This window comes from Nelusetta ayraudi, unplaced genomic scaffold, assembly GCF_046127955.1.
Source record: "Nelusetta ayraudi isolate G7.1 ecotype Tasmania unplaced genomic scaffold, CSIRO-AGI_Nayr_v1 ptg000056l, whole genome shotgun sequence".
In the NCBI taxonomy this organism is placed as follows: domain Eukaryota; kingdom Metazoa; phylum Chordata; class Actinopteri; order Tetraodontiformes; family Monacanthidae; genus Nelusetta; species Nelusetta ayraudi.
Genome location: NW_027466106.1, coordinates 2,250,680 through 2,275,000, shown reverse-complemented (window position 1 = coordinate 2,275,000; position 24,321 = coordinate 2,250,680). Strand labels below are relative to the sequence as shown.

The following is a 24,321-nucleotide window of genomic DNA, read 5'->3' as shown; positions in this document are numbered from 1 at the left end:
CGCTATCTCAACATCGACTGGCGGCGGTGCCGCGGATTGATGACCCGTGTAGCTGGTCACCATCGGAGTTCTGAAAAACAGCCCATTTGCATAATCACATCATAAATACCGAGAATTCATTTAATCATCTCCTCTGTTCTGATGCTCAGGGCTAAAGAGTGCTGATATGATAAGACAGCGAGTTATTAAGAAGGCAGGGGGGGGGGGGTGAGGCGGTGGAGGGGGGGTGAGAGAGAGGGAGGGCGAGCGAAGGGATCAGCAAGTGAGTGAGGGAGTGAGAGAGAGAGAGAGAGAGAGAGAGAGAGTGAGTGAGTGAGCTTGTCCTGATTTAAGCTGCCGCTCGGGGCCAAATGAAAATTAATTAATTTCTGTGAAGAATCAATTTCTCAGAATGACAGTGTCAGTTTCAATGTTTGCTTGTGCGCGTGTCAGGGAGACACTGTGTACATATATGTGTATGTGTGTGTGTGTGTGTGTGTGTGTGTGTGTGTGTGTGTGTGTTTTAAAGAGAGCACTGGGGGATGTATATCAGACAGAGTCGGGGGGGGGGGGGGGCTGGGGGGTGAAGGGGAGGAGGAGATCAACATCGGTGATAACGTGACAAACTTTTAAGTTTTTTTCCCCCTCAAATTGAGATGACTAAAAATTCATTATCGTCACCCTCATCACTGGCAGTTTAGGATCCAATAAAGGAGGCGAGCACGGTGACAGGCCTCCCAGCACTGATGTTAATATGGAGGCGGGGGGTGGGGAGGACTTAACTCCTGTCAGTCATCATCAAATGATTTAAGCTCCTCGAACATAAAATGAAACATTCAAGGAGTAAACTTGGGAAGTCGACGGCGGCAACGCTGTAACCCAGGCAATGCGAAATGTGATGGCAGACGATGATGATGACGATGATGGTGACAGACAAGTTTACCCAGCTAGTCTGTCTGTGTGTCTGTGTCTATCAAATGGGGTTAGTAGTTTAAAAGTTTCCACAAGATGTGATCTAATCTATCGCGGCTAATACAGATTACACTTGAATAGTGATGAAATATTGTACAATGGCGCCACCAGATCACACACAGAACAACACCAACATTGGTTCAAAACTCAGCACTACGCTGATGCACTGTGGCAGTTTTTTTTTGGTTTGTTTGTTTTTTGTTTTTTTATCAAGCATGACTACATTTACACAGCAAAAATATGAGGTTTTCTGGCTCCTGCTTTAATATCCACCTGCTGCAAACCGACAACCAACAACAACACCTGACTCACCTCGCATTGGTGCAGTCGCTGTACAGCGTCTCGAAGTCCTGCCGCGAGATGAGCTTGCACCGGTTCACCCCGGGTTGGATGGCGCCGAGCCCCCGCAGGACGCGCACCTGCTCCACGTTGCACACCACCGGCGTGATGTCGAGCCGCTTCAGCTTGGTGTAGACGGTGTGCAGCCCGCCGACCAGGTGCTTGAGGAAGACGTCGAACGCCTGCGGCAGACAGATGAGCTCCGTGTCCCTGACGGTGAACGAGGCCAGCTTGGCACCTTTCACCTCCACCAGTTTGCACTCGTTGTTCTGCGGCGTGCTCTCCACGGGCGACGGGGTGGCGTACACCGGCTTCCCGCCGCCTCCTCCGCCGCAGCCGCTGGACAACACCGCCGCTGCCGCTGCCGCCGCCACCGCTCCGGCGCCCTTGAGCGGCGTCCCGTTGGGCAGCAGCAGCTCGGCGCGGAACTGGTGCAGCAGCGCCGGGTGCGCCATCGGAGGAGCCGGGGAGGACGCGGCGGAAGTGGCCGCGGGTGGCGGCGAGTTGGTGGCCGGGGAGACGGAGCTCGGCGCCGGGTGGTGGCTGAGCGAGGCGGCGGGAAGCAGAGCCGGAGCGGCCGGAGTTGCCATGGTGGTCATGTTCCGGGGGGGACTCTGGCGTCGAAATGAAACTTTAGTCAACTTTTGTTATTGTTGGGTTTTTTTCTCTCTCTCTCTTTTCTAACTCGGAACGCGGTTGCTCAGCCAGGAGGGAAAGTGCGCACCAAGCGCGTCTCGGAGGAAAATAGAGAGACAGAGTCCGTGCGCAGAGGTGGTGGTGGTGGCGGGGGAGGAAAAAAAGAGACACATCACATTGTTGGGTCGGAGTGAGAGGAGGCTCGTCTCTCCGAGCCGGAGATGCTACTGTCACATTATCATAAAGAGGAGGAGCCTGCGCCGTGTTCTTAGAGAGTGAGAGACATTCACAGAAAAGGGGAGAGAGTGGGGAGAGGAAGCAAAGATTAGCCTACATAAACTTTGGATAAGCCTATTTAGGAACGCCTAACCAAGAGGCACTTTGATATTAATGCTCCTGATGGAGCTTAGTGTTTTCAATCCGTCTGCTTTATGACAACTTTAAATGATGGCGTACCACTGTAATCTCTCCCTCCCGCGTTACCGTGTGGGACTGCTGCTGGTTGCACACACACTGTGTAATTGTCGTGATCTGATTAGTATGATTATTTCTGACTTTTTTTTTTTTTTTTTTTTTTTGCCGTAAGAGCAAATTTTCTCCATGTCTAATACGAGTTCATGAGAATACCAGAGGGCTATGGTTAAATCCGACAATAAACAAATTGCTTTGGAATAAATTCGTCATGAAATTAAGGAGAGAAAGATGCATGGTGAAAAGTAACAGATAAGTGAGTTTAATGTGTGGGGAAAAAAAACAACAACAAGTAATTAAGTGGGAGATCTTTGATCAATATGTTTAACTCCTTCACACCTTCACAGACTAAATTAAGTGACTTCGGGACATGTGTATTTTCATTTCCTTCAGATTGACTTTGCGCAGCAGCAGCAGCAGCTGCTGTGCCACTTGCATTTCTCTCCCACTCATCCATCTTGCCAAACTCTGATAGAGAACATTTTCCTTCTGTTATAGTGCTTCCCGACCAATCTGCATCCTGTCGGTCGGCACAGCACCAGCAGGCAAACTGCGCCCAGTAAACCACAGAAGAAGAGGCAGGAAGTGATTGTGAGATGATAAATTACAGATTAGCATGGATGCTGCAGCAGTGGCTCTTTTTTTATCGGAGCCGCATGGAAATTTCACTGTACGAAAAGAACAAACGGCATTGTCTTTGTGGATACCAGTTTTTTTTGTTTGTTTGTTTGTTTTGCTCCTGAATCTTTTTGACAGGAGTTAATTTAACATTGCAGCGCAAGTCACAGGGTGGTGACACTCATGTCTCCCCTCGCACCAATAGGAAACCTGAAGCTGCAGCTACCCAGGCTCATCTGGCAGCAGGGAAAAAAGAAAGAAAAACTTGATAGGTCTGTCTCGTCCTTTCAAAAGCTTTCTATGAGCTTGTTAGCACATACATTCGTTAAATCCAAAGGATTTAATAGATGTTCCATCTGAGGGGTCAAGTTCAGGTGCCATTGTTTGAACATTTGACAATATTTTTATTTATTTATTTTTCCAAAACAATTATCTTGAGCTAATAAGGATTGGAACTCCGAATGCAGACCGAGAAGAGACTGTTAAAAAGTACTTGAGAGAGCAGGGAGCCAGTAACCTTGGCTTTACAAATTGACCCCTTTACCTGTTCCTTGTACGGCTTTATCACCCACTTCATACACACACACACACACACACACACACACACAGCTTGCCATCATTTACATATGGAGCTCGCAGTCCTTTCAAAGTGGCTTTCACGGAACATTGTGCTGATAATGATCTCGGTCGTGAGGGAGACACACGCGCGCACACACACACACACACACACACACACACACACACACACAGATCTCCAGAGACCATCTCACCAGAAGACAAGGGGGGAAGAGGATAAAACTCCGACTGTACTCCAACTCAAAAGACTTTAACACGCTTTCCCTCACATACACACGCGTGTGCTCGCGCGCACACACACATACACACATACACACACACACTCACACACTGCCACCCCTCTCTCCAATAAACCCTCTTGTGTTTTTTAATTGGCAGAAATTAATCTTTAGGATGTAGATGGTAGATTTACATTCATTAAAAGTCAAGAGAGGAAGCCAGGCTTGATGCTAATCAAATCTGCTTAATTATGCTTAACATGAGTATCTCCAGGGGAAGAAGGGTGGGGTGGAGGCGGTGGGGTAGCGAACGCGAACTTTTTACTTTTTGCCTTTGATAACTCCTGCTGAGTCTGGCCTTTTCCTTGCCAAAAAGAAATGTCACGACTCCCTTTCTCCATCCGTAGGAAATACAGATGAAGCCATCAGTTTTTACACAGAGTCGATTCATGTTGTAAATTCCCACCTTTTAAGTGCTTAATAAGTGTTGGAATGCTCACTTTTAATCCCCCTCGGGCTGGAGTTAAATTATCTGACTCGTGGCACCACCTTAAAATTGATTTACTGATCCGAGCCACAGTGAGCCCATAAAATAAGGTGATGTAAACAAGGACGTGATGAATAATAGGCCCGTGAGCCTGAAGAAATTATTACAACCTTAGATGTGTTAATTTTTCATCCATGGTCTAATAAGCAAACACAGTTGTTTGGCAGAACCCAGTTAGCAGTCGGTTGCAGGATGCCCTGGTGGGAAGTGACTTTGTCTCACAACAGGAAGGTCACAGGTTTAATTTCTCCAGCCGCTATTGTGCTTAAACTCCCATGAAATGAAACAATGAGCTGATACTTGCAGTAAAATCTCTCACTTGGTGGAGTATGAAAACAATATCGTTTCAAAGAGGAGAACCGTAAAGCTCCTTTGTTCCAAAGGAAACCGCTGAGATTCTCTACATATTTCTGTGTCACGTTGATGTTCTTGACCTGACGCACGTAATGCATCTGTGATTGTTGTAGTTTGGTATGTAAAACTACAAAAGGACAGGAGGACCTTGGCTTGGAATACAACAGACCTCTGTCAGAATCAGGTTTATTGCTGAGCAAGTTATTATTGATGAAAGATTATTGATTGTACTTTTTTGTCTATGGGGAGAACGTTGTCTTTAACGCAGGGCTGCTTGCGTCACAAAACCACAAAAAACAAGACAAGGCAGTAATTATTACATCTCATGAACAATACAAATGTTATAAATTGAAAGCGACATGAAGGAAGAGCGGACGTTATTGACAGGTTTGTCTAGAAAAGTCAGTTTGATAACTCTGTAAATTTCCGGCTGGCCTTTTGCACCAGATTTAACGGTCAAGCAAAGCGCGAGGGCTAAAGTGCCGCTGTGTTTATTGCACCTTACACTAATGCACTTTTATTGGATGAGTTCAGGCAGCGTAATCACGGCTGGGATGAGCAAGTGCTTTCTCCGGTGCTAGAAATTTGCCTTGGTGTTTTGGTGCACAGTAATTAAAGTGGGAAAGACAAAAGATAAAACAGTGAGTGCAGGAGAATAATGAAAAAAAATAAAATGTAGCATTTACAGCTGACAATGTTACACACACGTTTGAAGAGACACTGAATTCCTTTTTTCAAAGTTGGACATCATGCGCAGAGGTATCGTTAAAGCCCACATTGACTCCGATGTCCCTACTAATGAATGAAACGATGCACTCAGTGTTTCAGGAGTAAATTTTCCTTCTGGGTAGTGTAGTCCATTGTTTTTTTTTATATTTAAAAAAAAGAAAAAAGAAAGGTATGTTCTGACATTTTTTTTAAAATCATCTTTCCCTTAATCCTGTGCAGCTCTGGTCGTGTATGGAAGGACATGGCTACTGATGCACTCTCTAAGTGAAAGATCAAATAGTACAAATAAATTGTTTAAAATGTTACATACAACAACAGCCAGAGCCAAATGCATCATCACCCACCGCCAGTGTGAATGTTAAATTGACTTTCCTTTGATTCCGCACATCTTTTCCTTCCAAACAAATTAATCTGGAGACAATATTTAATTACATTTTTTTGTGTCTGGTGCTGTAACCACGCCATGGTGCCGTTACATGCCAGAGAGACAAAGATGATGCTCACAGTCGTGTTCCTGTTTCAAAGCCAAGCTCTGGTCCCTTTCCACATGTCTGTTTTGGCCAGTGAGCGGCGGAGAAGCTTGAGGGAAATGTGTAGGTGGTTAGATCATCCGAGGAAGTGTAAATACCACTCAATCTGTTCTCATTAGAGCAGTAAAAACATACGAATCACTTCGGCTTTATTCAAAATACCCCCCGGGGGTCTCCGGTTTAGTGAGCGGGTGTGAGCGTGCGTGGCCGGGGTCGTGCACGTGCACACTAGGGCGGGGCGGGGGGAGGGGGGAGTTTGACAGAATGATGTTTTGGCATTTGTGTCTGCAAAAGGGGATGTGAAATGCCACCACCATCAGCGTCGCTTAATTCTCAGAAACAGCCTCTTAATGTGAACAGACAATCCGTTTCCGACGGCCGTGGATATGATTCAAATCAACTCGGAGTGAAGGCTGTGTGTGTGTGTGTGTGTGTGTGTGTGTGTGTGTGTGTGTGTGTGTTCGCGCGTGCGTGCGCACTTGTGCGTCTGTGCCACTATGAGTAAGAGGGATGTCACTGTGTTTTGCTATGTGATTAGGTGCCCGTGTGCAAACACACATGTGCGTGTGTGTGTGTGTGCGCGCGCGCGCGCATGTGCCCCATGTCTGGATGTGTATGACCAAGATATCACACATCCATTCCACATTCTCCAATGATAATGTGGATTGATTATGGATATGATAATGAGAGGCCGGCGCGGCGTCGCGACCTTCACAAGGTCTAATTGAAACAAGCGTTGGTCCTCCGAAGCACTTATCAAGTCACACAGCACATCATTAATCATGGAGAATACAAGCTGTCACCGGAACACACATGCGCGCGGGCACACACACGTACACACACACTCTGTTTTTCTAACAAACACGCAGACACATGGTCCTCACTCTCCCATTGTCATTGCATTTTTCTCAGTCTCTCTCTCTCTCTCTCTCTCTCTCTCACACACACACACACACACACACACACGCACGCACACGCACACACAGGTCTCTCTGTCCTTGTTACAACTTTACATTGACTTCCTTTCAATTTTTATTCAGTGTCTTTATTTTATTATTTTTTTTTTTTACAGCCTGACCCTAACCATAACCTAATCTCCATTTATACCCGACCTCCAAATTAAAAACTTCACCTTAAAAAAACAAATCGAATCATTATGAGGACAAATGAGAGCTGGCCTAAAGTCCACACTTTGAGGACGAGTCCCCACTCTGCTGGTTTGAAACATGTTACACGGTCCTCACAATGCCGTATTTACAAGAACCATCCGTCTCTCTGTCTCTCTTAGACAGACACGCAGACATTCTCTGTCTTTCTAACATACACACGGGCATAGTTTCCTCACTCGCACTGTTTTCATTCCCTCTCTGTCACACACACACACACACACACACACACACACACACACACACGCACACACACACACACACACACACACACACACAATGCAAGCTGTCACTGCAATATGCCTGGTATTGTCTTCTTTAAAGCAGAGTGGACAGCCCGTCCACCCTCCATCTCTATTTTCTGCAAGAAAAGTTGAAGAACAAACAGCCTGTTTGCAGTTAAACCTTTGGAGGGAAAAGAAAGGGGGGGGGGGGGGGAAACAACAAAGAAAAACACAGAAAGAGAGGAGACGCTAAAACAATTCAGCAAACACCAACAGCTGCTCACTTCAGCCAAACTCGCCTGAAATTGAATTAGCCCGAGTTGTTTTACTACCTGCTTTTATTAGAAGACAATTTAACAACCAAATGTGATTCCAGTGTCTGATTAAGGTAACATATGGCGACTACCTGTTAAACACACCACTCTCGACACGGGCTTAACGCCTCAGTGAGTCACTCGAATAAACTAATAAGCCCAGTATCATATTAGTCATTACATAGTCCAACACACAAAATTCCAATCTGATAAAAAGGTGGTTTCATTATCATCGCGGGGGGAAAACACAAGGGAGTCTGCGCGCACCGCGTCAATGCCATCGCCAACTTTGTTAATTGTTATTCAATTAACTGCTTTTGTTAATGAAACCAATTAATACTTTAAAACAAGCAGGATATGATTACTATGCATCTATGCAGAAGACAGCTAATTACGACTGTAAATCAATCAATCCTACATTAATCAGCTTGGAAAATGTCCAAAAACAACAAAGTCACGAAAAGACTTTGGAAATTATTTTTTTAATTTTTAAATGCATTTTGATTGCCACGCTATTATCCAGTCTAATGATTGTTAACGATCCTTTAAAGAGTTTATTATCCAATTTCCTCGCTATGAATTTAATTGGGAACTAAATAGTGTAATCTTGCAGTGTAAAAGTGCGGCCTGTGTTTAATCAAGGGTGGTGTACTGGGGTGAGCACTAACAAGGTCACGCAGTGCTCCTCTTGGGGCAAATACCATCAGTGAAGCTTCACTTTCCTAAAGGATGAGGACAGGACAGGATTAGGAAGGAGAAAAAAAAATCCCCTGCGAGATCACAAGACCAAAAACATATCTGATCGGTATATATGATCAACACTGACAGCGAGGAGTTTGTTCCAAATTCTGAGACAGCTGCCTTATTTCTGCCACCTCCAGAGAGAATGTGAGGCACAGCAGAGACTCAGTTTTGGCAGGATGCTGTAAACAGAGGGCTAAATTTATTTGACGTGCAAGGTCACGTAAAGCCCTTCAGTGCTGTTCAATGATCTGGATTTGGGTTTATTGTCATTCGAAATCTGGTCATTCAGTTAAGTCGAACCGAGTTGTTTTCTGTTATGTTGTATATTGTATTTTTAAAGTATACAAGTCACTGTTTCAAGTATAAATTCTTATTGTCTGAAAGACAAAAAGTCTGTCTGAAGTGCCCAACTTCCATTACAAGAACATAACAATGGACATGCAGTATTTATAGATAGTTGAGATAATAACAGCTAAGATAACAAGAGCCAGACAATATGGTAGCGATTCAACTTTACATTTCAAAGAACTTTGTTTCCTGCCTTGGACACAAATAAAATGCACCGCCAGAATTAAAGTTTCCAAAGTTTTCTTTTAAATCCACTGAGAATAACCCATCAGAAACAAAAGTCTTTTAACTGAACAGTCCAGCCCTGAAATCATCACATAATGAGAAATACAACATGAAATAGACATAAACAACACCTCGTTCCTGCTGGGAGACCATTAAACACTCCACTCTGTGGCTAATGCTAATTAGGAAGCCAAACTCAAGTGAGCTTCAGGTCTTTGACTCTTCGTCCGAGTTGGCTTCACAAAAGGCTACTTGTGTTTGATGTAACAATATGTTTGTAATTTGGGCTGGCACATCAACAGACCTCCCTTTTCCTTATGCATGGGGAACGTCTAATCAGTCCAGTCTAATTATTTTTGTAATATCCAATGCAAACACCTGGACCGTAATTGCAACACGCAGATCTTTCACTTTTAAATGAGACTGCCCTCGTTTATCAGAAAATAAATAAATAAATAAATAAATAAATAATAAACCTCAGCCGGGGGGTAATTATCAGACGTACAAACGTAAACACCTTTAGAAGTCCTGATGTGAGGACCTGCTAGCCTCTTGAGTTTATACAGTCATGTGACCTGACCAGTGCCCTAGTTGAACACCTTAGATGTTTATGCATATACGGACGCTAATCTCTCAGTCAGGACTATGGGATTTGTGAATATTTTGTTTCCACAGACATCAAAGCCATCGGCTAAGATCAGGAGAAACCCTTCACACACATCAAACAGAGAGCAATGCGCCCCGGATCCCACGCCCACAGTGGCCAATCAAGCCGCCGCGCATAACTCTTTTGCCTTTGTAAAAAAAGAAATGGATCCTCAATGTGGGTCTGCCTGCATCAGCACTGCAACGCAGTTCACCCTCGCAGTGCAGAGTCGGGGAGGCGGGGGGCGACGTGGGGGCGTTTGGGTTGACGCGCTATCAGCGAGAGTCACTCCACCGTGTCCGTCCGCCTCTCACAGTCTGGCTAATGTGATGCCAGTGTTGGGGGGGTGGGAGGAGGTTCAGGTACCGTGTGAAGAGATCAAAGGGGGTGCGTGGAGATTTAAAAAAAAAAAAAAAAAAAAAAAAAGCAACTTGTGGCCCCCTCGTCAGTTTTGACGGCGAGATACAGCCAGGAAAAGCCAGAAGTTGCGCGCAGAAACACACAGGGACCGGCCCGGCTCACTCGCTGTGCTCGTCTGCGGGGTGGGGGCTGAGGAGTTTCTGTCAGATGGCTCAGGGGCTACTCATTTGTAGACGTCTAACGGCCCTGCGTGTGAGCTCCGAGCTCACACACGCACACACACACACACACACACACACACACACACACACACACACACACACTTAAAAGATAGTGATTCCAGCTTCTGCAGACGAAAGGACGCGTGAATACTGGCCTGTGGAGGAATGTTCTGTTGTCCTCAGCATTTTCTCTCTCGTCTGGAAGATGAATAGATCCATTTCACAGACAGTGGAGAAACAACACAGTGCTCTGTGTGGTTAGACACATGATGTAGGACTTTCATTTCTGGTTGATCAAAGTCGTGTTTTTTTTTTTGTTTTTTTTTTTGTCAAGCTGGCAGTAGGTCTCAAATAGTCTCGCGCAGACACCGAGAGCGGCTCAGATTTCGGTCCAACAGGACATCCTGCCGTAGAGAATGAGCCTTATTAATGTCTTCTCTTTTGTATGAGTGGATGTGATCTGCCCCTGCGTGGTATGCGTTTGTATCATTGTGCAATGTTCTACCACAATCCTTGTCCCCTTCAGCTAGTGCAACTGGAAAAATAATTTCCTTTGTAAAAATCGGAGGCCTGGAAGAATAATATTGTGTCAGGGCGGACATCCTTTAGCTGCATTCTACAATGGGGTCCGGACAACACGGACGTCTATTTGTCACCTGAAACTGCCATTCATTGTCAGGTTTCCTTTGGAAAAAGATATCCAACGTTAATTAGACCAATGAGGTTAAATTTTCAGTAAAACAGAAAAATGTCACTCAAGAAAGAGCCTAATAAAAACCAAAGGAACTGAATGCAGATGCACGTTCAAGTGATGGGAGAACACACATGGTGAGAAAGAAATAAAAAGCTGCCAGTACCTGTACCTTCATTTAAAAGAAAACACAACGCCCCCTTGTGGTCGTTGACTAACATTTTAATTTAGATTTTTTTTTTGTTAAATGGAAATGGCTTAATGATTAGGATGAAAAAAGTATTAAATATACAAAAAATGGAAAATGTACACACATACATATTTCAAACATCATATATACACACTTGAAAAAACAAACAAAAATTGAAGCAGATTTAAATTGAGGCAGGATGTCAATGCTGATACTTCCCAAATTGGAAGTGTCAGAAGAAGACTTGCATTTGGTAAAAACAACAACAAAAAAAAAAGACTGGGGTTTAATACTCTGACAGGAACTTGGACACAGGTCCAAGAACGCATCATGAGCATTTAGTCATCCAGAAACGGAGGACAAAGAGCCGACATGCAGACGTCTGATGGGCGGTAGAGACCTTGGCGGGGACAGATTCAATGAGGCGTGATCTTTAAGCTCCCTGACTGAAGTGATGTGACTGCAGCTTCAGCTAGTACAGTTCTCAGAAGCCTGAAAGACAAAAGAAATATATATATATATTACATTGAGGGTGATAAAAACAATATAAAGCATGTTTTATGTATTCAAGAAGCCGTGCCGTTGGCAGACTTGCTTATTCTAAGAGCAAAAACATTAGTCACAGGTATTTCAGTCTCGCAGGAGAGCATTTGATATACGAGTGATGAAGAGGTGGCCAAACTCAGTGGTCCAAGCACAAAGGTATTGGAGCCATACATCATAAGGTGAGACTGACACAGCTATAAATACACTATCATAATGAGACTGCTGTAATGTAAGGAAAGTGTCTTGATGCGTAGTCATGCAACATAAAAACCATACACACTAACCATAGATTAAGAGACCTTCCTCTACACACAAACACACGTTAAAAAATAAAAAATAAAGGATAAGAAAATATAGTCATCGGAATTAATTATTGAAATATTTATTGAAATAAGCATCTTTACTTCTCATGTCACACACAGGTTTGGAGGCTGTACAAGTTACCCACTGTCAAGTCTGACTCTAGCAGTATAGCCTAAACCATATAGGAACTATGATATATAGAGATGTTTAAGGGACAGCGTCTGTACCTTCAGAGACTCGGAGGCTTTACGCAGCTCTTTGATGACAGCAGACAACGCTTCAGGATTGATGCCCTGCTCACACAGTCTCACGCATATCGACAGCGACTCCATGTCCAAACCAGTGTTCAGCAGCCTAGAGATCTCCAGGAGGACTTAGGGAGGAAAACATCACAGGCAAATGACTTACTTTCTACTGACAGCAAGACACAGCCGCTCTCCATTCTGTGCATGTAGTAGTTGGCAATGCAATCTGTGTGCAGATCAGGGTTTAACCAAACGGCACACGTGTGACACAATGTAAATCATTTGAAGTTGCGTACATACCATCCATTGTCTCCCGGACAGCGTTCATATTCGCGTTCGCTGCACTCGCCATGGTTTAAAGCGAATTTAAGTTAATGTTAGCAAACGCCTGCTAGCATGTGGCTAGCGACTGCGACTCTAATACGTCACTGGCGTGGCTAAAAATCAAGCAGATATAGCAACCGCTCACAAAATACGCGTTAAAGATATTATTATTACCGCATATAAGATAACAAAAAAATACCTCCAAATTAGAAAAAAAAAGTATTCTTCAATAATGACTCATTCGGCTAACGTGCCTTAAGACGCGCTAAAGAGAGCGACTGCCGGAAGTGACGAATGACACGCGTTCTCCATTGGTCGCCGAGGCATTCCGGAAATAATTCGATTGGCCAGCGGCCGTTGCAGACGAAATTGAAAAAACAACGTTTGAATCTCGACGCCGCTGTGTGTAGATTGTTTGCTTGCGCTTCGAATGTTACTTTTAAGTTGTGTGGATAAAGTCCTGGCCGATGCACCGTAAGTACCAACTGCTAATCATGAATATGTTCTTTATTTCATACGACATAGCGTGTAGAATGAGCACGTTCAAATTCAAATTCCTTCTGCCCAGTTTCAGTGGAAACGTTCTGTTCATACGTCTCTAATTTAAACATCAGTTAATTTTAAATATATTTGTACTGCCTGTCTTGATGTTTATTACCTCGGAGATTTATTTCTTGTAAGCGTACATTTGTTTGTCTCGTCTGGAAAGATGGGGGACCCTGTTGAGGTAACATCTCAGATCGCTCCAGAGACTCCCGGAAGGCCTTCAATCAGAAATCCCTTCGAAAGTCCCAATGACTACCATCATCTCCGTGAAGCCTTGGTTCCGAGTCCATCCGTCTTCAAGTACAAGCCTTGCAAAACTGTGAGTGACTGTGACTCTTTGTGTGGAATGTCATGAAGCCTCCACAGTCAAACACAATCCTACAGGATGCTGTAAGAAATAATGTTTTCCAATTTGTCACACCTGCAGACCCCTCCTAAATTTCACTGGTCGATAGAGGATATGGCCAGTCATTTCCCGGTACACATTGACCAGGAGGAAATCCTGCGGCAGTCTTTTTGTCTCAGTCAGACAAGGTATGTGTTTCATTTGGCTGTATTCAAGTGTACGACAGTAATGACAGAAAGTGGTTTAACAGACCTATTCCTACTTGCAGACATGATTCTGACATTGAAGAAAAGCGACAGAACGCCATTGAGCAGGTATTAAATGTATTCAATTTTACATAGTCATAGAGAAGCTAATGCATTGTTCATTTTTCTCATGCGTTTTGCCTTTTGCCTTTTGTCTTTCTCAAAAAAGTTTTTTACCAAGGGAACCATCGTGCCTTCTCCTTGGCCACGGCCAGAAACCCGTAAGGGCCTTGAACTCTTTAAGACAAGTATGTTTTTCTCTTTATGAATTTGTCTGTGACTTCTGCATTGTATTTTATTTTAGATTAAATATATTTTTGTAATTCCTTATAAGCTCACAACATATAGTTACATATTATTTTCTTATTATTTGCATCCCTTCTCTTAAAGGTAGTGTGGCTGAAATGATTGCAGAGGAGCCAGAAAGGATTTCAGGTCAGTCTTCAATCTGGATTTCACTTAATGTAAAATATATTTTATTTTATTTTATTTTATTTTATTTTTAAAGATTTTAGTATTTTTTATTTTTCCTCTACGAAAACCTAGAACTTCATTTTGATATTGTATTTTGTCTTTTTACAGTTGCTTGTCAGACAACCCTCTCATTGCCTCTGACCTTTAACCTGGAGAAAGTTTTAGGTGAGCCTATGAGGCCGTTGATCAGAACCCACTGGACTCTTGTTCCTCACGTCAAACCTCTCATGTCTCATGCGTGACCTCTCTCCGTTGCGTAGGGGATTATTACCGATACGAAGAGGCATGCGAGGCGGTGCAGGAGAGCCTCAGTTCCTCCTCACTGAGGCGAAAACTCTTCCTCGATGGTCTGGGCAGCAGCTCTGACAGCTCGGGTCCGCCGAGCCCGGAGAGAAACCAAGCCAGTTTAGGGAGGCCAACTCTGAATCGGGAGGAGGGAGCCACGGGAGGAGTGGAAGCCACGGCGACTCTGTTCTCCTCCCCTCTGTCCTGCAGTGTGAGGGCCCAGACTCCCTCCACGGTGAGCAAAGCGTTGACGTCCATGTGCGTTACTATGTTGTTGTTGTTTTTTTATGGGATTGTGTATTCAATCCATCATCTGTTCTGTCGCCCTGAAACCAGGGTCAGTTTTCATCCAGTCCCATCCAGAAAGGCTACTTTCGGGACGCGAGCTTTGGCAGCATCACCAGCCCTCTGTTTCTGAACGGGTCGTGTGCCGCTCATTTTGCCTCCCCCACCGTCTCCCCAATTGTTGCAGACATAGCGTGCACACCCACAGGCACAGGTAGGCAGGCACAGGTTTGGTTTCAGTCGAGACAAAACGCTGCAGAACTTCCCGATGTTGAATCTGTTTTCTTTCTATAGCCGACAGGAAACAGCAGAATAACTTAACACCCCACGCTGTCCCGCTGGACGCAGATGTGCCTTCCTGCAATGAGAGCCCCTATGTGGAGGGCTGCTCGCCTATACGGAGCTGCTCCCCGCACCAGCTCAGCTACAGCGAACCCCAACACGTCACCAGATCCATGCCTCGAGTGAGGGTTCTCTCCCGGATCTCTCCCGCCTTCATCTCCCCGATCCTCAACCCCAGGCTGCAGGACAATCAGGAGGCTAAGGAGCTGCTGACCTGCTCCTCTTCGCTGTCCACCATCCCCGCGATGGAGCTGGATCCATCGTCGCCGCCGACCTGTCCGCCCGGCGACGGCCAGAGGGTGGATCTGGACTCCGCTGAACCTGTGAAAATGGAGGAGGAGGAGAACGGGGACGAAGCCACTGGGGTGAAGGGAACGTTGGAGTATGAGGAGGAGGAAGGCGGAGAGCCTCTCGGACAGCTGACCAGCTCTCGTATGGGCAGTGTGTCGACGGCGGAAACCTCTCACATGTTCGTGTCACTGCTGGCGGAGGGGAGCAGCATACGATACGATTCCAGCATGCAGGTCAGTGCGTCGTGCTACTTGATCGTTCAGATCAGACCAGTTCGTCGGGTTGCTAATGACTGTGTGCAATCCAGGTGGACAGCGGCTACAGCACTACCTCAGCCGGCACGGCCAGCATTATCGACGGACTCGGCTCAGACAGAGAGTCCTTCCGTTTGAACCTGGTGGAAGATGCCTTTCAAACCACTCGATACACCAAAGTCAAGGTAGTATTTGCATCTCAGTTCACGACTCCAGATTTCACAGGATCTGGATCTCTTGTTATGCTTGGCAAGCGGCAATTCTCTTGTAGGATCCACCTCATGATCCTTCTAATTTTGTTTCCCAGGTTTTTCATCCTCATCACTGAGCATTGCGTGGCTGACCCGTTTAAAGGGACGCCTCCTCCAGCGGGCAGCTGCCGTGATCAGTTTGCAGTCCAATACAACATGGTTTACACTACTCATGGAGCATTTACATGGTTTTCTCTTCAGGGTGAATCAGGTTTGAAGTTGAAGATAGGACTGAATGTTTTCACAGGTGTTTACACATCATTTGGAAATTGTGACGCTCAACTCTTGTGTGTGTAGGGTAAGCGTCTATGTAATGCAGCCGAGTCATCCTAGTGTAGGACATGGTATCTGGATGTTAAGATGGACAGAAAAACTGTCTGTTCTGACACTTTGCACAACAACCTCCTTCAAAGCTGCAGTTCTGGTGCCACAATGTTTTTATTTTGTGCTGATTCTGACAAATTCAGGCTATTTGTACTGTATTCGTGGTTGTTTTTTTTCGAATATAAAAATGTACTTTCACCACTGTGACGTTTACCACTTTTTTTTTTTTTTAAAGGTTCAGGGTGTACAATTTGTCCTGATTTGATTTTTTTTATATTGGTAAAAGTTTAACACACTGCTCATAATACATTAATAAAAGTGTGTACTCGCAGTACAATTGAAAGTAATTTGGTTATTCATGTATAATATAAATAGACCAAGGGTCTCGCATCAACATATTTCTAACAAAGCCTGATATGGACAATCGAGCTGTCTGACAGCGCGTTTCGTAATTAGGGTGAATGCTCAAATAAACCAACGAAGAAGGTGGACGAGGTATCCAGGTTTCTGTGCGCAGACCACCATAGTTCACTGGCAAACTCAAGAGAGGGAGGGGGTGAGAATGAGTGCTGCAACCTAAAATCTGACCACTAGATGGGAGATGTTTACACACTGTACCATTAAATTCAGACATGATTAAGTGTTTTTTTTTGCTGACCACTAGCCAACTGAAATGCTGATTGAGCCTTTTATTTTGCATGCAAAGGCATTCACTGAATTATGAAAATACATTAACTTGAATTATTCATCTAGCTGGAGAATTTTTCTATTTTTTGGGAGGCTTTCCTGTAAAGTTTTCCATATTTTGATATTTTGTATCCCTGATGATTTGTGAGCATTCTAGAGATTTTGAGTAACAGACAAATGTGAAATCAAAGATCACATTTTCTCAAATAAATACACTAATAATTACACTTAAGGTGCTTGACGCTAAAATGTATAATGTGCATACAATATATGTGTTGAGTGAGTCCCAGATATATTTGAACATTGTGTCTGATACTTCGGAATGAGTATTTAGACCAACCTATACGTGAAAAAACACTTTAATGATCAAATCTTTCAGTTAATTGACCATATTTAGACCCTTTCAGATATTTTTGAGCATGATACAACATATAAATACTGCAAGAGCAGTTTGGTTCTTTTGAGGTTAAGAACACAACATTGTGGCATATCTGCTAAAATATATACACTTGCTAAAAAAAATTGATGCATTGGCAAGTCCACACTTCAGTCTTTGTGATGCTGCTTCCTGTGTCAGCGGTCCAGTTTGGGTTTCTTAGCCTGTGGTTGAACATCTGGCACAGGAACGCTGACCCCAGCGATCTAAAAATGAAAAACCAAACAGTCCTCAAAGTTAATATGGATTCATACAAAAATAAGACATCAAACTTGGTTGTTTATGCCATGCAAGCCTATGGGGTCTTTGTCCTAGAGACATGGGGCCACTTGCAGGTTCATCGGTATCCCTCAAGACACAGCCACGTCAAATTTGGGGCTTCTAGCCCATGAGGAACCTGAAACCCTAACCCTAATTCCAGCAGTAACCCTAACCCTAACCCTAATTCCAGCCTTATCGCTAACCCTAATGCCATGCAAGTCTATGGGGTCAAAAATCAACTTTGTCCTAGAGACATGGGACCACTTGCAGGTTCATCAGGATCCCTCAAGACACAGCCACGTCAAATTTGGGGCTTCTAGCCCATGAGGAACCCGAAACCCTAACCCTAATTCCAGCAGTAACCCTAACCCTAACCCTAATTCCAGCCTTATCGCTAACCCTAATGCCATGCAAGTCTATGGGGTCAAAAGTCAACTTTGACCTAGAGACATGGGACCACTTGCAGGTTCATCAGGATCCCTCAAGACACCTCCAAGGTGGGGCGTGACAAAGAAAGTTTGAGAACCACTGGATTAAGAGCATTAAGAGGAAAACCGTTCCTTACCACGGGCTCAATCAGAGCCATGCGGATCTTCTGATGCTGAATATTGGAGTCGTCCAGGCTGATGGTGACCTTCACCTTGTCGAATATGGCGAAGGTGTGATTCTCCACCTTCAGAGTGGGACCCTGAACAACGCAAACAGGAGGGACGTTTTTCACAAGGCTTCGATCAGCAACATATGAGACAAGATTTGTTCTTTACCTGTTCGTCAAAAACAAGGTTTGTAGTTCCTTTTTCCTTTTTGTCAAAGAAGACGGTCCCTTCCAGGCCGAACTTTGGGATGAGCACGATGATGGCGTTCTTCCTCACAAACAGGATGTACCCCTCTTCGTTTAGGATGCCTCGGCTCTTGAAGAACAACTAGAGAGACACACCAGGGTTTACAGGGACTGTGAGCTTCCTTAATATTTCCCAGAATAATTACTGCTGCTGTACTTGATTGTGCACTGGCAGCACGTGCGTTTACCTGTGTGTGGAACGCCACAGACGCTCTCTGGGCATACTGAGCCATCTTGTGTCTGTAGTTGAGGTTGTTGGACAGGGCCGACTGCTTGTGCTTGTCCATCAGATCTGGGTAGGTGGTGTCAGCACTGATGGCTACCGCCAGCAGGCGGTGCACGATGATGTCTGCATATCTGTGGGCCGGAGAGCAGATGGAACAGGAGGCGATTCAAGATGCAGGGATGAACGTTCAAAGGCATTTTGTTCGCGTTGTGCAACGCGTGATGTCACACCTCCTGATGGGCGACGTGAAGTGTGTGTAGATGGGGGAGGCCAGGCCGTAGTGGTGGAAGTCGCTGTCCATGCCGGAGCAGAAGTAGACAGCCTGCATCATGCAGCGAGTGGCCAGGATCCGCAGCAGCGTGTTGAAGTAGGAGAAGCCGCCCACAGCGGCAACGTCCAGGGAGTCGGCCAGAGCCTTGGCCGAGTCGGTGTGGATCTCCACATTCTGGTGAATGGCAGTACAGAGGTTCAGTCATATTGCAGTTGTGTTTTTTTTTTTGTTTTGTTGCGTAAAAAATATATATGAATATACATCACTGACAATATTGAAATAGTTTAAATGAATTAAAATTTCAATTCAATTTCATCTGATAAATAAAATGGGCTTTGATAAGGTTGTATATATTTAAATAAGTTTCATAAAAAGAAAAAGTAATTTGAAAAAGGGGGGGTACGTCAATCAGAAACAAGAAATACTATAAAACAGATTATTAGTTTCATACCTAAGTGTTAAAAGTGATTAGAATCCTAGCAAAATGGGCATTCAAATTAAATAAAAATACACTTTAAACCTACTGACAAAAATGGACAATGTGCCAAAACCAAAAGCCAAGTGATTATTATCCTTCCTGCCACCCGAGTCCTCTTACTTTGGACTTTGCAGCCTTCTGCAGAACGTCGTAGTTGGACGGAGGGGGCGCTGGATGCTTCCTCAGCATGGCGCAGTCTGGGAATTCATCGTAAATCTTCTGGGCCACGGAGATGTTTGCCAGCAACATGAACTCCTCCACCATGGAGTTTGTCTCCCTGACAACAGACAGGGGACAAGTTTTTTTTTGTTTTTTTTTTAATGGACGTGTCCAAACTAAAGCGACACGCGCGTAAATCAAAGCTCATCTGCGGGGACTTAGCGGTGAGCCGCTTCCACCTACATGAGTTCTTTGGTCTGGAGATCGATAGGGTCGTGGGTTTCGCTGTCGATGTGGAAACGGACCTCTAACGAAGACAGCGTCAGCGCCCTGAGGGAGGAGGCAGAAAAATAAGGTCTCTAAAATTCTCTGATCCACCTGCTTCCAGACCTTACTCTTAGAACTCACCCTTTCTCTATCCTGTGTCTCTTGAGGATTTTGGCCAGTTTGTTGAGTCCCCGAAGGCTCTTGGTGATGTCATCAGTCTTGCTGGTGTCGTCGATCCTCATCTGAGCCTCAGCGTAGGTCAAGGATGCCTAAAAGACAAAAAGGGACACACACGACAGAGCAAAGATCTTTAAATAAAGAGAACTTGTACCGTTGTTTTAGTCGAGTGTTGTTGCTTTACCTTTGAGTTAATGACACTTTTTGTGAACCGAGTCTTGAGAATTTCAGCGTTGTGGTTCATCTCCCAGATACATGAAAAAGCCATCCTGGTAAATTATGAAAAATAAAGACACAATAATAGTACATTAAAGAAGCATGTCTGACTGAATTGTGCCAATAGCCGACTGATCGTAATGCATTCCGATGAGTGAGCGTGCACGGACTCACCGGTCCACGTTGGAGCGCAACGAGCACAGATTGGAGCTGAGCAGCTCAGGCACCATGTCGATCCTCTGATGGGGGCGAGAACGCAACACATAACTTTTAAAAGTCCTCTGGAAAAAACTTTGGCCTGATCCATGATACAGTGTTTGGAAAACAACTCTAATTAAATGTGTTTGCACCATTAGATTACATTTAGAGTAAATGGTGAGAATTAGGCTGCAATCTGGAACATAATGGGGAACAAACGTGTGTGTGTGTGTGTGTGTGTTTCTTTACTTTGCCACACAAGTAGACGGTGGTGCCGCGGTTTGCAGCCTCTTTGTCCATAGCGTTGCCAGGTCTGATGAAGTGACTGACGTCAGCAATGTGGACGCCGACCTAAAGCAGGAAAATAGCAAGATTTAAAATAAAAGCAAAAAAATATTTTATGGCTTTGTAGTGTGTGTGTGTGTGTGTGCCTCAAGGTTTCCGTTGTCGAGCTCTCTGCAGTGAAGGGCGTCGTCGATGTCTGTGCACCCTGGCGGGTCCACGCTGCACACAGTCAGGCTCCTGAGGTCCTCTCGCTTCTTCATGTCCTAAAGGAGAAGCGATTCCACGTTAAATGCAAAGTTCACTCAAAACTGACACATCTTCTACTCAGCCCGATCCCGATGATTAAATGAGTCGCTCACTACATGGTCAGTAAAAATCTAACACAGTGATTCGACTTCTGAAAACGTGCGTTTTACCTCGGGCGTGATGGCCCACGGCATCTTGGGAAGGAAGCTGAGCACCGCCTGAGAGAAGGCCTGGTGGGGAACATCGTGCTCCAGCAGCAGCACCTCCTGCTCCGTGTCCTTCTCCCCTGCGCCCCCCAGACTGCGCACAAAGTGACCCTGCCATTGAGGGAATGAGTAAATTGAAATGGGAAAAAATATGAAGAAAATTATAAAAAGTCAACCTCAGAGGAGGTTCTTCTGACTTACATTTGGGTATCTGGAGTGTTTGGGCCAGCCGTCGATGGCCACCATGATCCTTTGGCCCACCAGCGCAGACGACTGACGCGTCTCGATCCGAATGCGGGGGATCCGCCGGTCCGCCGGGGTGAAGAGATGTCTGGTTGACTGAAAGAAGCAGAAGACACGGGAAGCTGGAATGGCAGAGACCAGCGGTGAACTTCCGACATCGAGCTTGAGACTCACCTCTTTAATGTGGGAGAGGTTGAGCATGCCACAGAAAGGCCTCCAGTTCCTTTTGATGATGCCCACCACTTTCCCGGTGGGCTTACGGGTTGCGTCGGCAGCCGTCGCCTTCAACTGCACGGACAAAACGAGACGCAAGGCGAGTGAGTTCACCTATCTACTGAATTCAAAGCTGGACTGATCAAAACCTGGAAGGAAAACTCACCTCCTCCTCCTCCTCCGCCTCCTGCTCTGCGGCCTCGTCATCTTTCGCTTTGCCTTCGTCCTGCAGCACCACAGAAGAGGGCGCCACCCACTGGCTGCGAGGCAGCAGCTGTATGGCCACCACGTCCTGGTTCACGGCTCTGTTCAGGTTCTGGAGACCCTGGATGAGAACCTGGCAGGAGCCGGTGAGAACTGAGAGTCAGTTACTTTGTAGGACTACTTGCTCAAACTCTTACCAGATTTTTGCAAATCTTCAGCAATATTTTTGAAATATGGATATAAATCACAATTGCAAATTGACAGTGTTTTCTCCTCTGGCATTTCCTCATTCCATGGAGCATGAGCAGTTTCAGGTCTCAAACACACCTATAGTCCATGAAAGACCAAATGTTTTAAATGCAGATTGAGCCACACCTCTGTTGTGTCTTCTCCCTCTCCCTGGACAAAGACTGTGGCCTCCAGATAGTTGTCCCTGCTGGCCCTAAACGTTCCCTGGAGGAAGGAGCCACTCTTGATTCCTGCTTGGATCCTGGACAGAGGGAGGTGTTCTGGGAACAACACCTTACTGCTGGTGACCTCATTCTGGAAAAAAAAGAAACAAAGTAAATGACTGTCCAAAATTCCACGTTGTCAACATAAAGCCAGCGTAAAGTGCGTACACAGGCGTTTATTTTACCTTGTCATCTTCAGACAGCGCCAGACGATCTACCAGCTCAGGGTTCGCTATGAGACTCTTGATGTACTCCTCACCTGGAAAGTGAGTTAGGAGAAGTGAAGTGGACGACTTAGTATTATTTTTAAACCAATGCGTGCTTCAAAAATTGACGGCATTCAAGATATTTTCCTCACATTTGTGCACCAGCAGGCCACTCTCCTCTGCTTTCTGCTTGTTGCCCAGGTCGTTGGTGAGCAGCACCACCCTGAGACCGTCCTCGTCACAATCAGACGCCTTCAGGTGCTTCATGTACCACTTTGTGGCAACGCGGATGGCGCGGTCGTTACGGTCGTTGGCGCTCTCCCCGGGTTCACGCTCGATGAACGTGTCCCTTCATGCGCGGAAATCAAATGAAGCATAAACACAAACACAGGCGTCATTTAAAAGGATGGTCCCATGACTGTAAGTGAAGGTAACTTAAGTGGTAACCTATTGTGTATTTAACGTCTGCTGGGGTGTTTTTGTATGGTCATCCTTTGACTCAACAATAAAAAAAAAATAGGGCAGTTGTGTTTTCACCTGTGGTGTTCGTTGGTGAATGTGTAAAAGTGCTTCTCTTTCTCATGTATCATGTCCTTCACACGCTTATAAACTGGCGCGCTGCGGTGTCGGACTTCCTGCAGGACAGTCTGAAGGATGATCACATTGCGAATCACAGGGTCCTCCAGCACGTCGATCTGCAGAACACAGAGACAGATGGTTATGCAGTGTGTTATGGTAACCTCAAACAAAGATTTTGTTCATTATTCGTCATTCTAAAAAAAAGCAGCCTTGTGTGATTTATTAGTAAGAAAACAAACAAACGAAAAACTATGAATCCCTTTAAAACAGAATATTTAACCATGTTTATTTTCTCCCATACGTTTGGAAGGGGACAAAAACAAGGTAAGTGCAGACTCAAAGGAGGAGCTGGGATGTTGTTGCTAATCAGTGCCCCATGTGACATCACATAGGGCTGATTTCAAGAGTTGCGCGTTTAACTACAAACCAAAAAATGCGGTGCAAGCTAAATAGGGACTAGATGAACTTTTCGTTGGACTTTTTGGGGTACTGCAGGACGGATTTTTAGGCGCATAACTCAAATGTTGATAAAAGCTTCAGATTACGAAAATGACCTGTAGGGATTCTACCCAAAAGAGACTAAACCATAGTATAGAATATATGGCGTTTCTGGAGGCGACAGACGAGGTTTTTACCTGATGGAGCACTACATTGGTGTCAGGAATCACATAGTGTGGAAACGAGCACAAATTACTCTCAATACACGCGTCTCTCTGTAGCACCGTGGACTCCTGCTTGCAGTCGGTGCAATATTCGCTTCCGCACCAAATATCATCTCTCAGATAATGCTCTCGCACTATCTTCATCACCCCACCCGATCGGGTCTTCTTCACGAAAGTCTTAGATTTTAACATGTTGACGATAAGATCACCAGGCTGTCGGAATCCGGCGATTCTCCTGTTTGATGGAAAGCAAAACAGTTAGCAGCCCATGTGTGCCTGTAATAGGTTGGCCGAAAAAAAAAAGTTTCCAGGAGTTAAAGCGCGGCTCACGCTGAGCGTTGTGTGAAAAAAGAGACTAGCTGTCATAAATTGACCGTTGCTTTGGTTCCCAAGACGAATTCCTGTAATTGTAGGGGCGCGCAAGTGTGTAAATGACCCAAATTTAATTATCCTTCCTTTGTACGGATATCTCAGTAATGCAACATATAGCATTGCTGCATAGGACTTCATCCATAAAAAAATGTGTTTTTAGAAGGTCCTCGAACAAGACCCTTTGAAATATAACCTTTAAACACATCGAACAAGGCGATATTGATTTAAGCTTTTATTATACTGCCAAAAGATAAAATCAGGTGATGTCTCGTAGAAG

At 45.0% G+C, this 24,321-nt stretch overlaps 4 protein-coding genes across 8 annotated transcripts in view; 1 reads left to right on the top strand and 3 right to left on the bottom strand.

Annotated features, from left to right (window-relative positions):
• The window catches only part of dachc (dachshund c), a 25,226-nt gene extending 22,730 nt beyond the window's left edge, over positions 1-2,496 (bottom strand). The window contains exon 1 of one of the 4 annotated variants that reach the window (XM_076038300.1): positions 1,264-2,496. In XM_076038300.1, the coding sequence (XP_075894415.1) occupies positions 1,264-1,889 (626 nt within the window). In that variant the 5' untranslated portion in view covers positions 1,890-2,496. The remainder of the gene's footprint in view (positions 1-1,263) is intronic. The other 3 variants (XM_076038301.1, XM_076038302.1, XM_076038303.1) reach the window with 3 other exon arrangements.
• Positions 2,497-11,109: 8,613 nt separating this feature from the next.
• On the bottom strand, positions 11,110-12,768 carry mzt1 (mitotic spindle organizing protein 1). The gene is made up of 3 exons (XM_076038334.1): positions 12,493-12,768; positions 12,175-12,320; positions 11,110-11,590 (listed from the first exon to the last, which is right to left on the bottom strand). The coding sequence occupies exons 1-3, from the start codon at positions 12,542-12,544 to the stop codon at positions 11,567-11,569; spliced, it is 222 nt and encodes a 73-aa protein (XP_075894449.1). The 5' UTR covers positions 12,545-12,768; the 3' UTR covers positions 11,110-11,566.
• Positions 12,769-12,839: 71 nt separating this feature from the next.
• Positions 12,840-16,358, top strand: bora (bora aurora kinase A activator). 2 transcript variants are annotated; one of them, XM_076038333.1, is made up of 12 exons: positions 12,840-12,990; positions 13,226-13,381; positions 13,490-13,596; positions 13,677-13,722; positions 13,823-13,901; positions 14,044-14,088; positions 14,236-14,292; positions 14,388-14,647; positions 14,749-14,911; positions 15,046-15,563; positions 15,638-15,769; positions 15,892-16,224. In XM_076038333.1, the coding sequence occupies exons 2-12, from the start codon at positions 13,226-13,228 to the stop codon at positions 15,910-15,912; spliced, it is 1,584 nt and encodes a 527-aa protein (XP_075894448.1). In that variant the 5' UTR covers positions 12,840-12,990; the 3' UTR covers positions 15,913-16,224. The 2 variants fall into 2 exon arrangements, with proteins under 2 accessions (XP_075894448.1, XP_075894447.1); XM_076038332.1 differs by having other exon boundaries at positions 12,841-12,990; positions 14,992-15,563; positions 15,892-16,358.
• On the bottom strand, positions 16,325-24,206 carry dis3 (DIS3 exosome endoribonuclease and 3'-5' exoribonuclease). The gene is made up of 22 exons (XM_076038330.1): positions 24,003-24,206; positions 23,646-23,907; positions 22,969-23,126; positions 22,584-22,780; positions 22,411-22,484; positions 22,149-22,316; positions 21,736-21,906; positions 21,531-21,644; positions 21,315-21,452; positions 21,078-21,224; positions 20,808-20,924; positions 20,626-20,727; positions 20,353-20,417; positions 20,147-20,231; positions 19,927-20,054; positions 19,762-19,848; positions 19,480-19,636; positions 18,841-19,055; positions 18,573-18,741; positions 18,308-18,466; positions 18,109-18,231; positions 16,325-17,488 (listed from the first exon to the last, which is right to left on the bottom strand). The coding sequence occupies exons 2-22, from the start codon at positions 23,862-23,864 to the stop codon at positions 17,420-17,422; spliced, it is 2,862 nt and encodes a 953-aa protein (XP_075894445.1). The 5' UTR covers positions 23,865-23,907; positions 24,003-24,206; the 3' UTR covers positions 16,325-17,419.
• Between the last annotated feature and the right edge of the window lie 115 nt (positions 24,207-24,321).

Coding starts and splice junctions, on each gene's coding strand:
- mzt1 (XM_076038334.1), bottom strand. CDS start 12,544: ATGGCGAGTGCAGCGAACGCGAATATGAACGCTGTCCGGGAGACAATG. Junction 12,321..12,492: donor TGTCCGGGAGACAATGGATG/GTATGTACGCAA, acceptor TTCCTCCCTAAG/TCCTCCTGGAGATCTCTAGG. Junction 11,591..12,174: donor AAGCCTCCGAGTCTCTGAAG/GTACAGACGCTG, acceptor TTTGTCTTTCAG/GCTTCTGAGAACTGTACTAG.
- bora (XM_076038332.1), top strand. CDS start 13,226: ATGGGGGACCCTGTTGAGGTAACATCTCAGATCGCTCCAGAGACTCCC. Junction 13,723..13,822: donor GACAGAACGCCATTGAGCAG/GTATTAAATGTA, acceptor TTCTCAAAAAAG/TTTTTTACCAAGGGAACCAT. Junction 13,902..14,043: donor CCTTGAACTCTTTAAGACAA/GTATGTTTTTCT, acceptor CTTCTCTTAAAG/GTAGTGTGGCTGAAATGATT.
- dis3 (XM_076038330.1), bottom strand. CDS start 23,864: ATGTTAAAATCTAAGACTTTCGTGAAGAAGACCCGATCGGGTGGGGTG. Junction 21,225..21,314: donor AACACTCCAGATACCCAAAT/GTAAGTCAGAAG, acceptor CCTCAATGGCAG/GGTCACTTTGTGCGCAGTCT. Junction 20,055..20,146: donor AAAGTGTCATTAACTCAAAG/GTAAAGCAACAA, acceptor TTTGTCTTTTAG/GCATCCTTGACCTACGCTGA.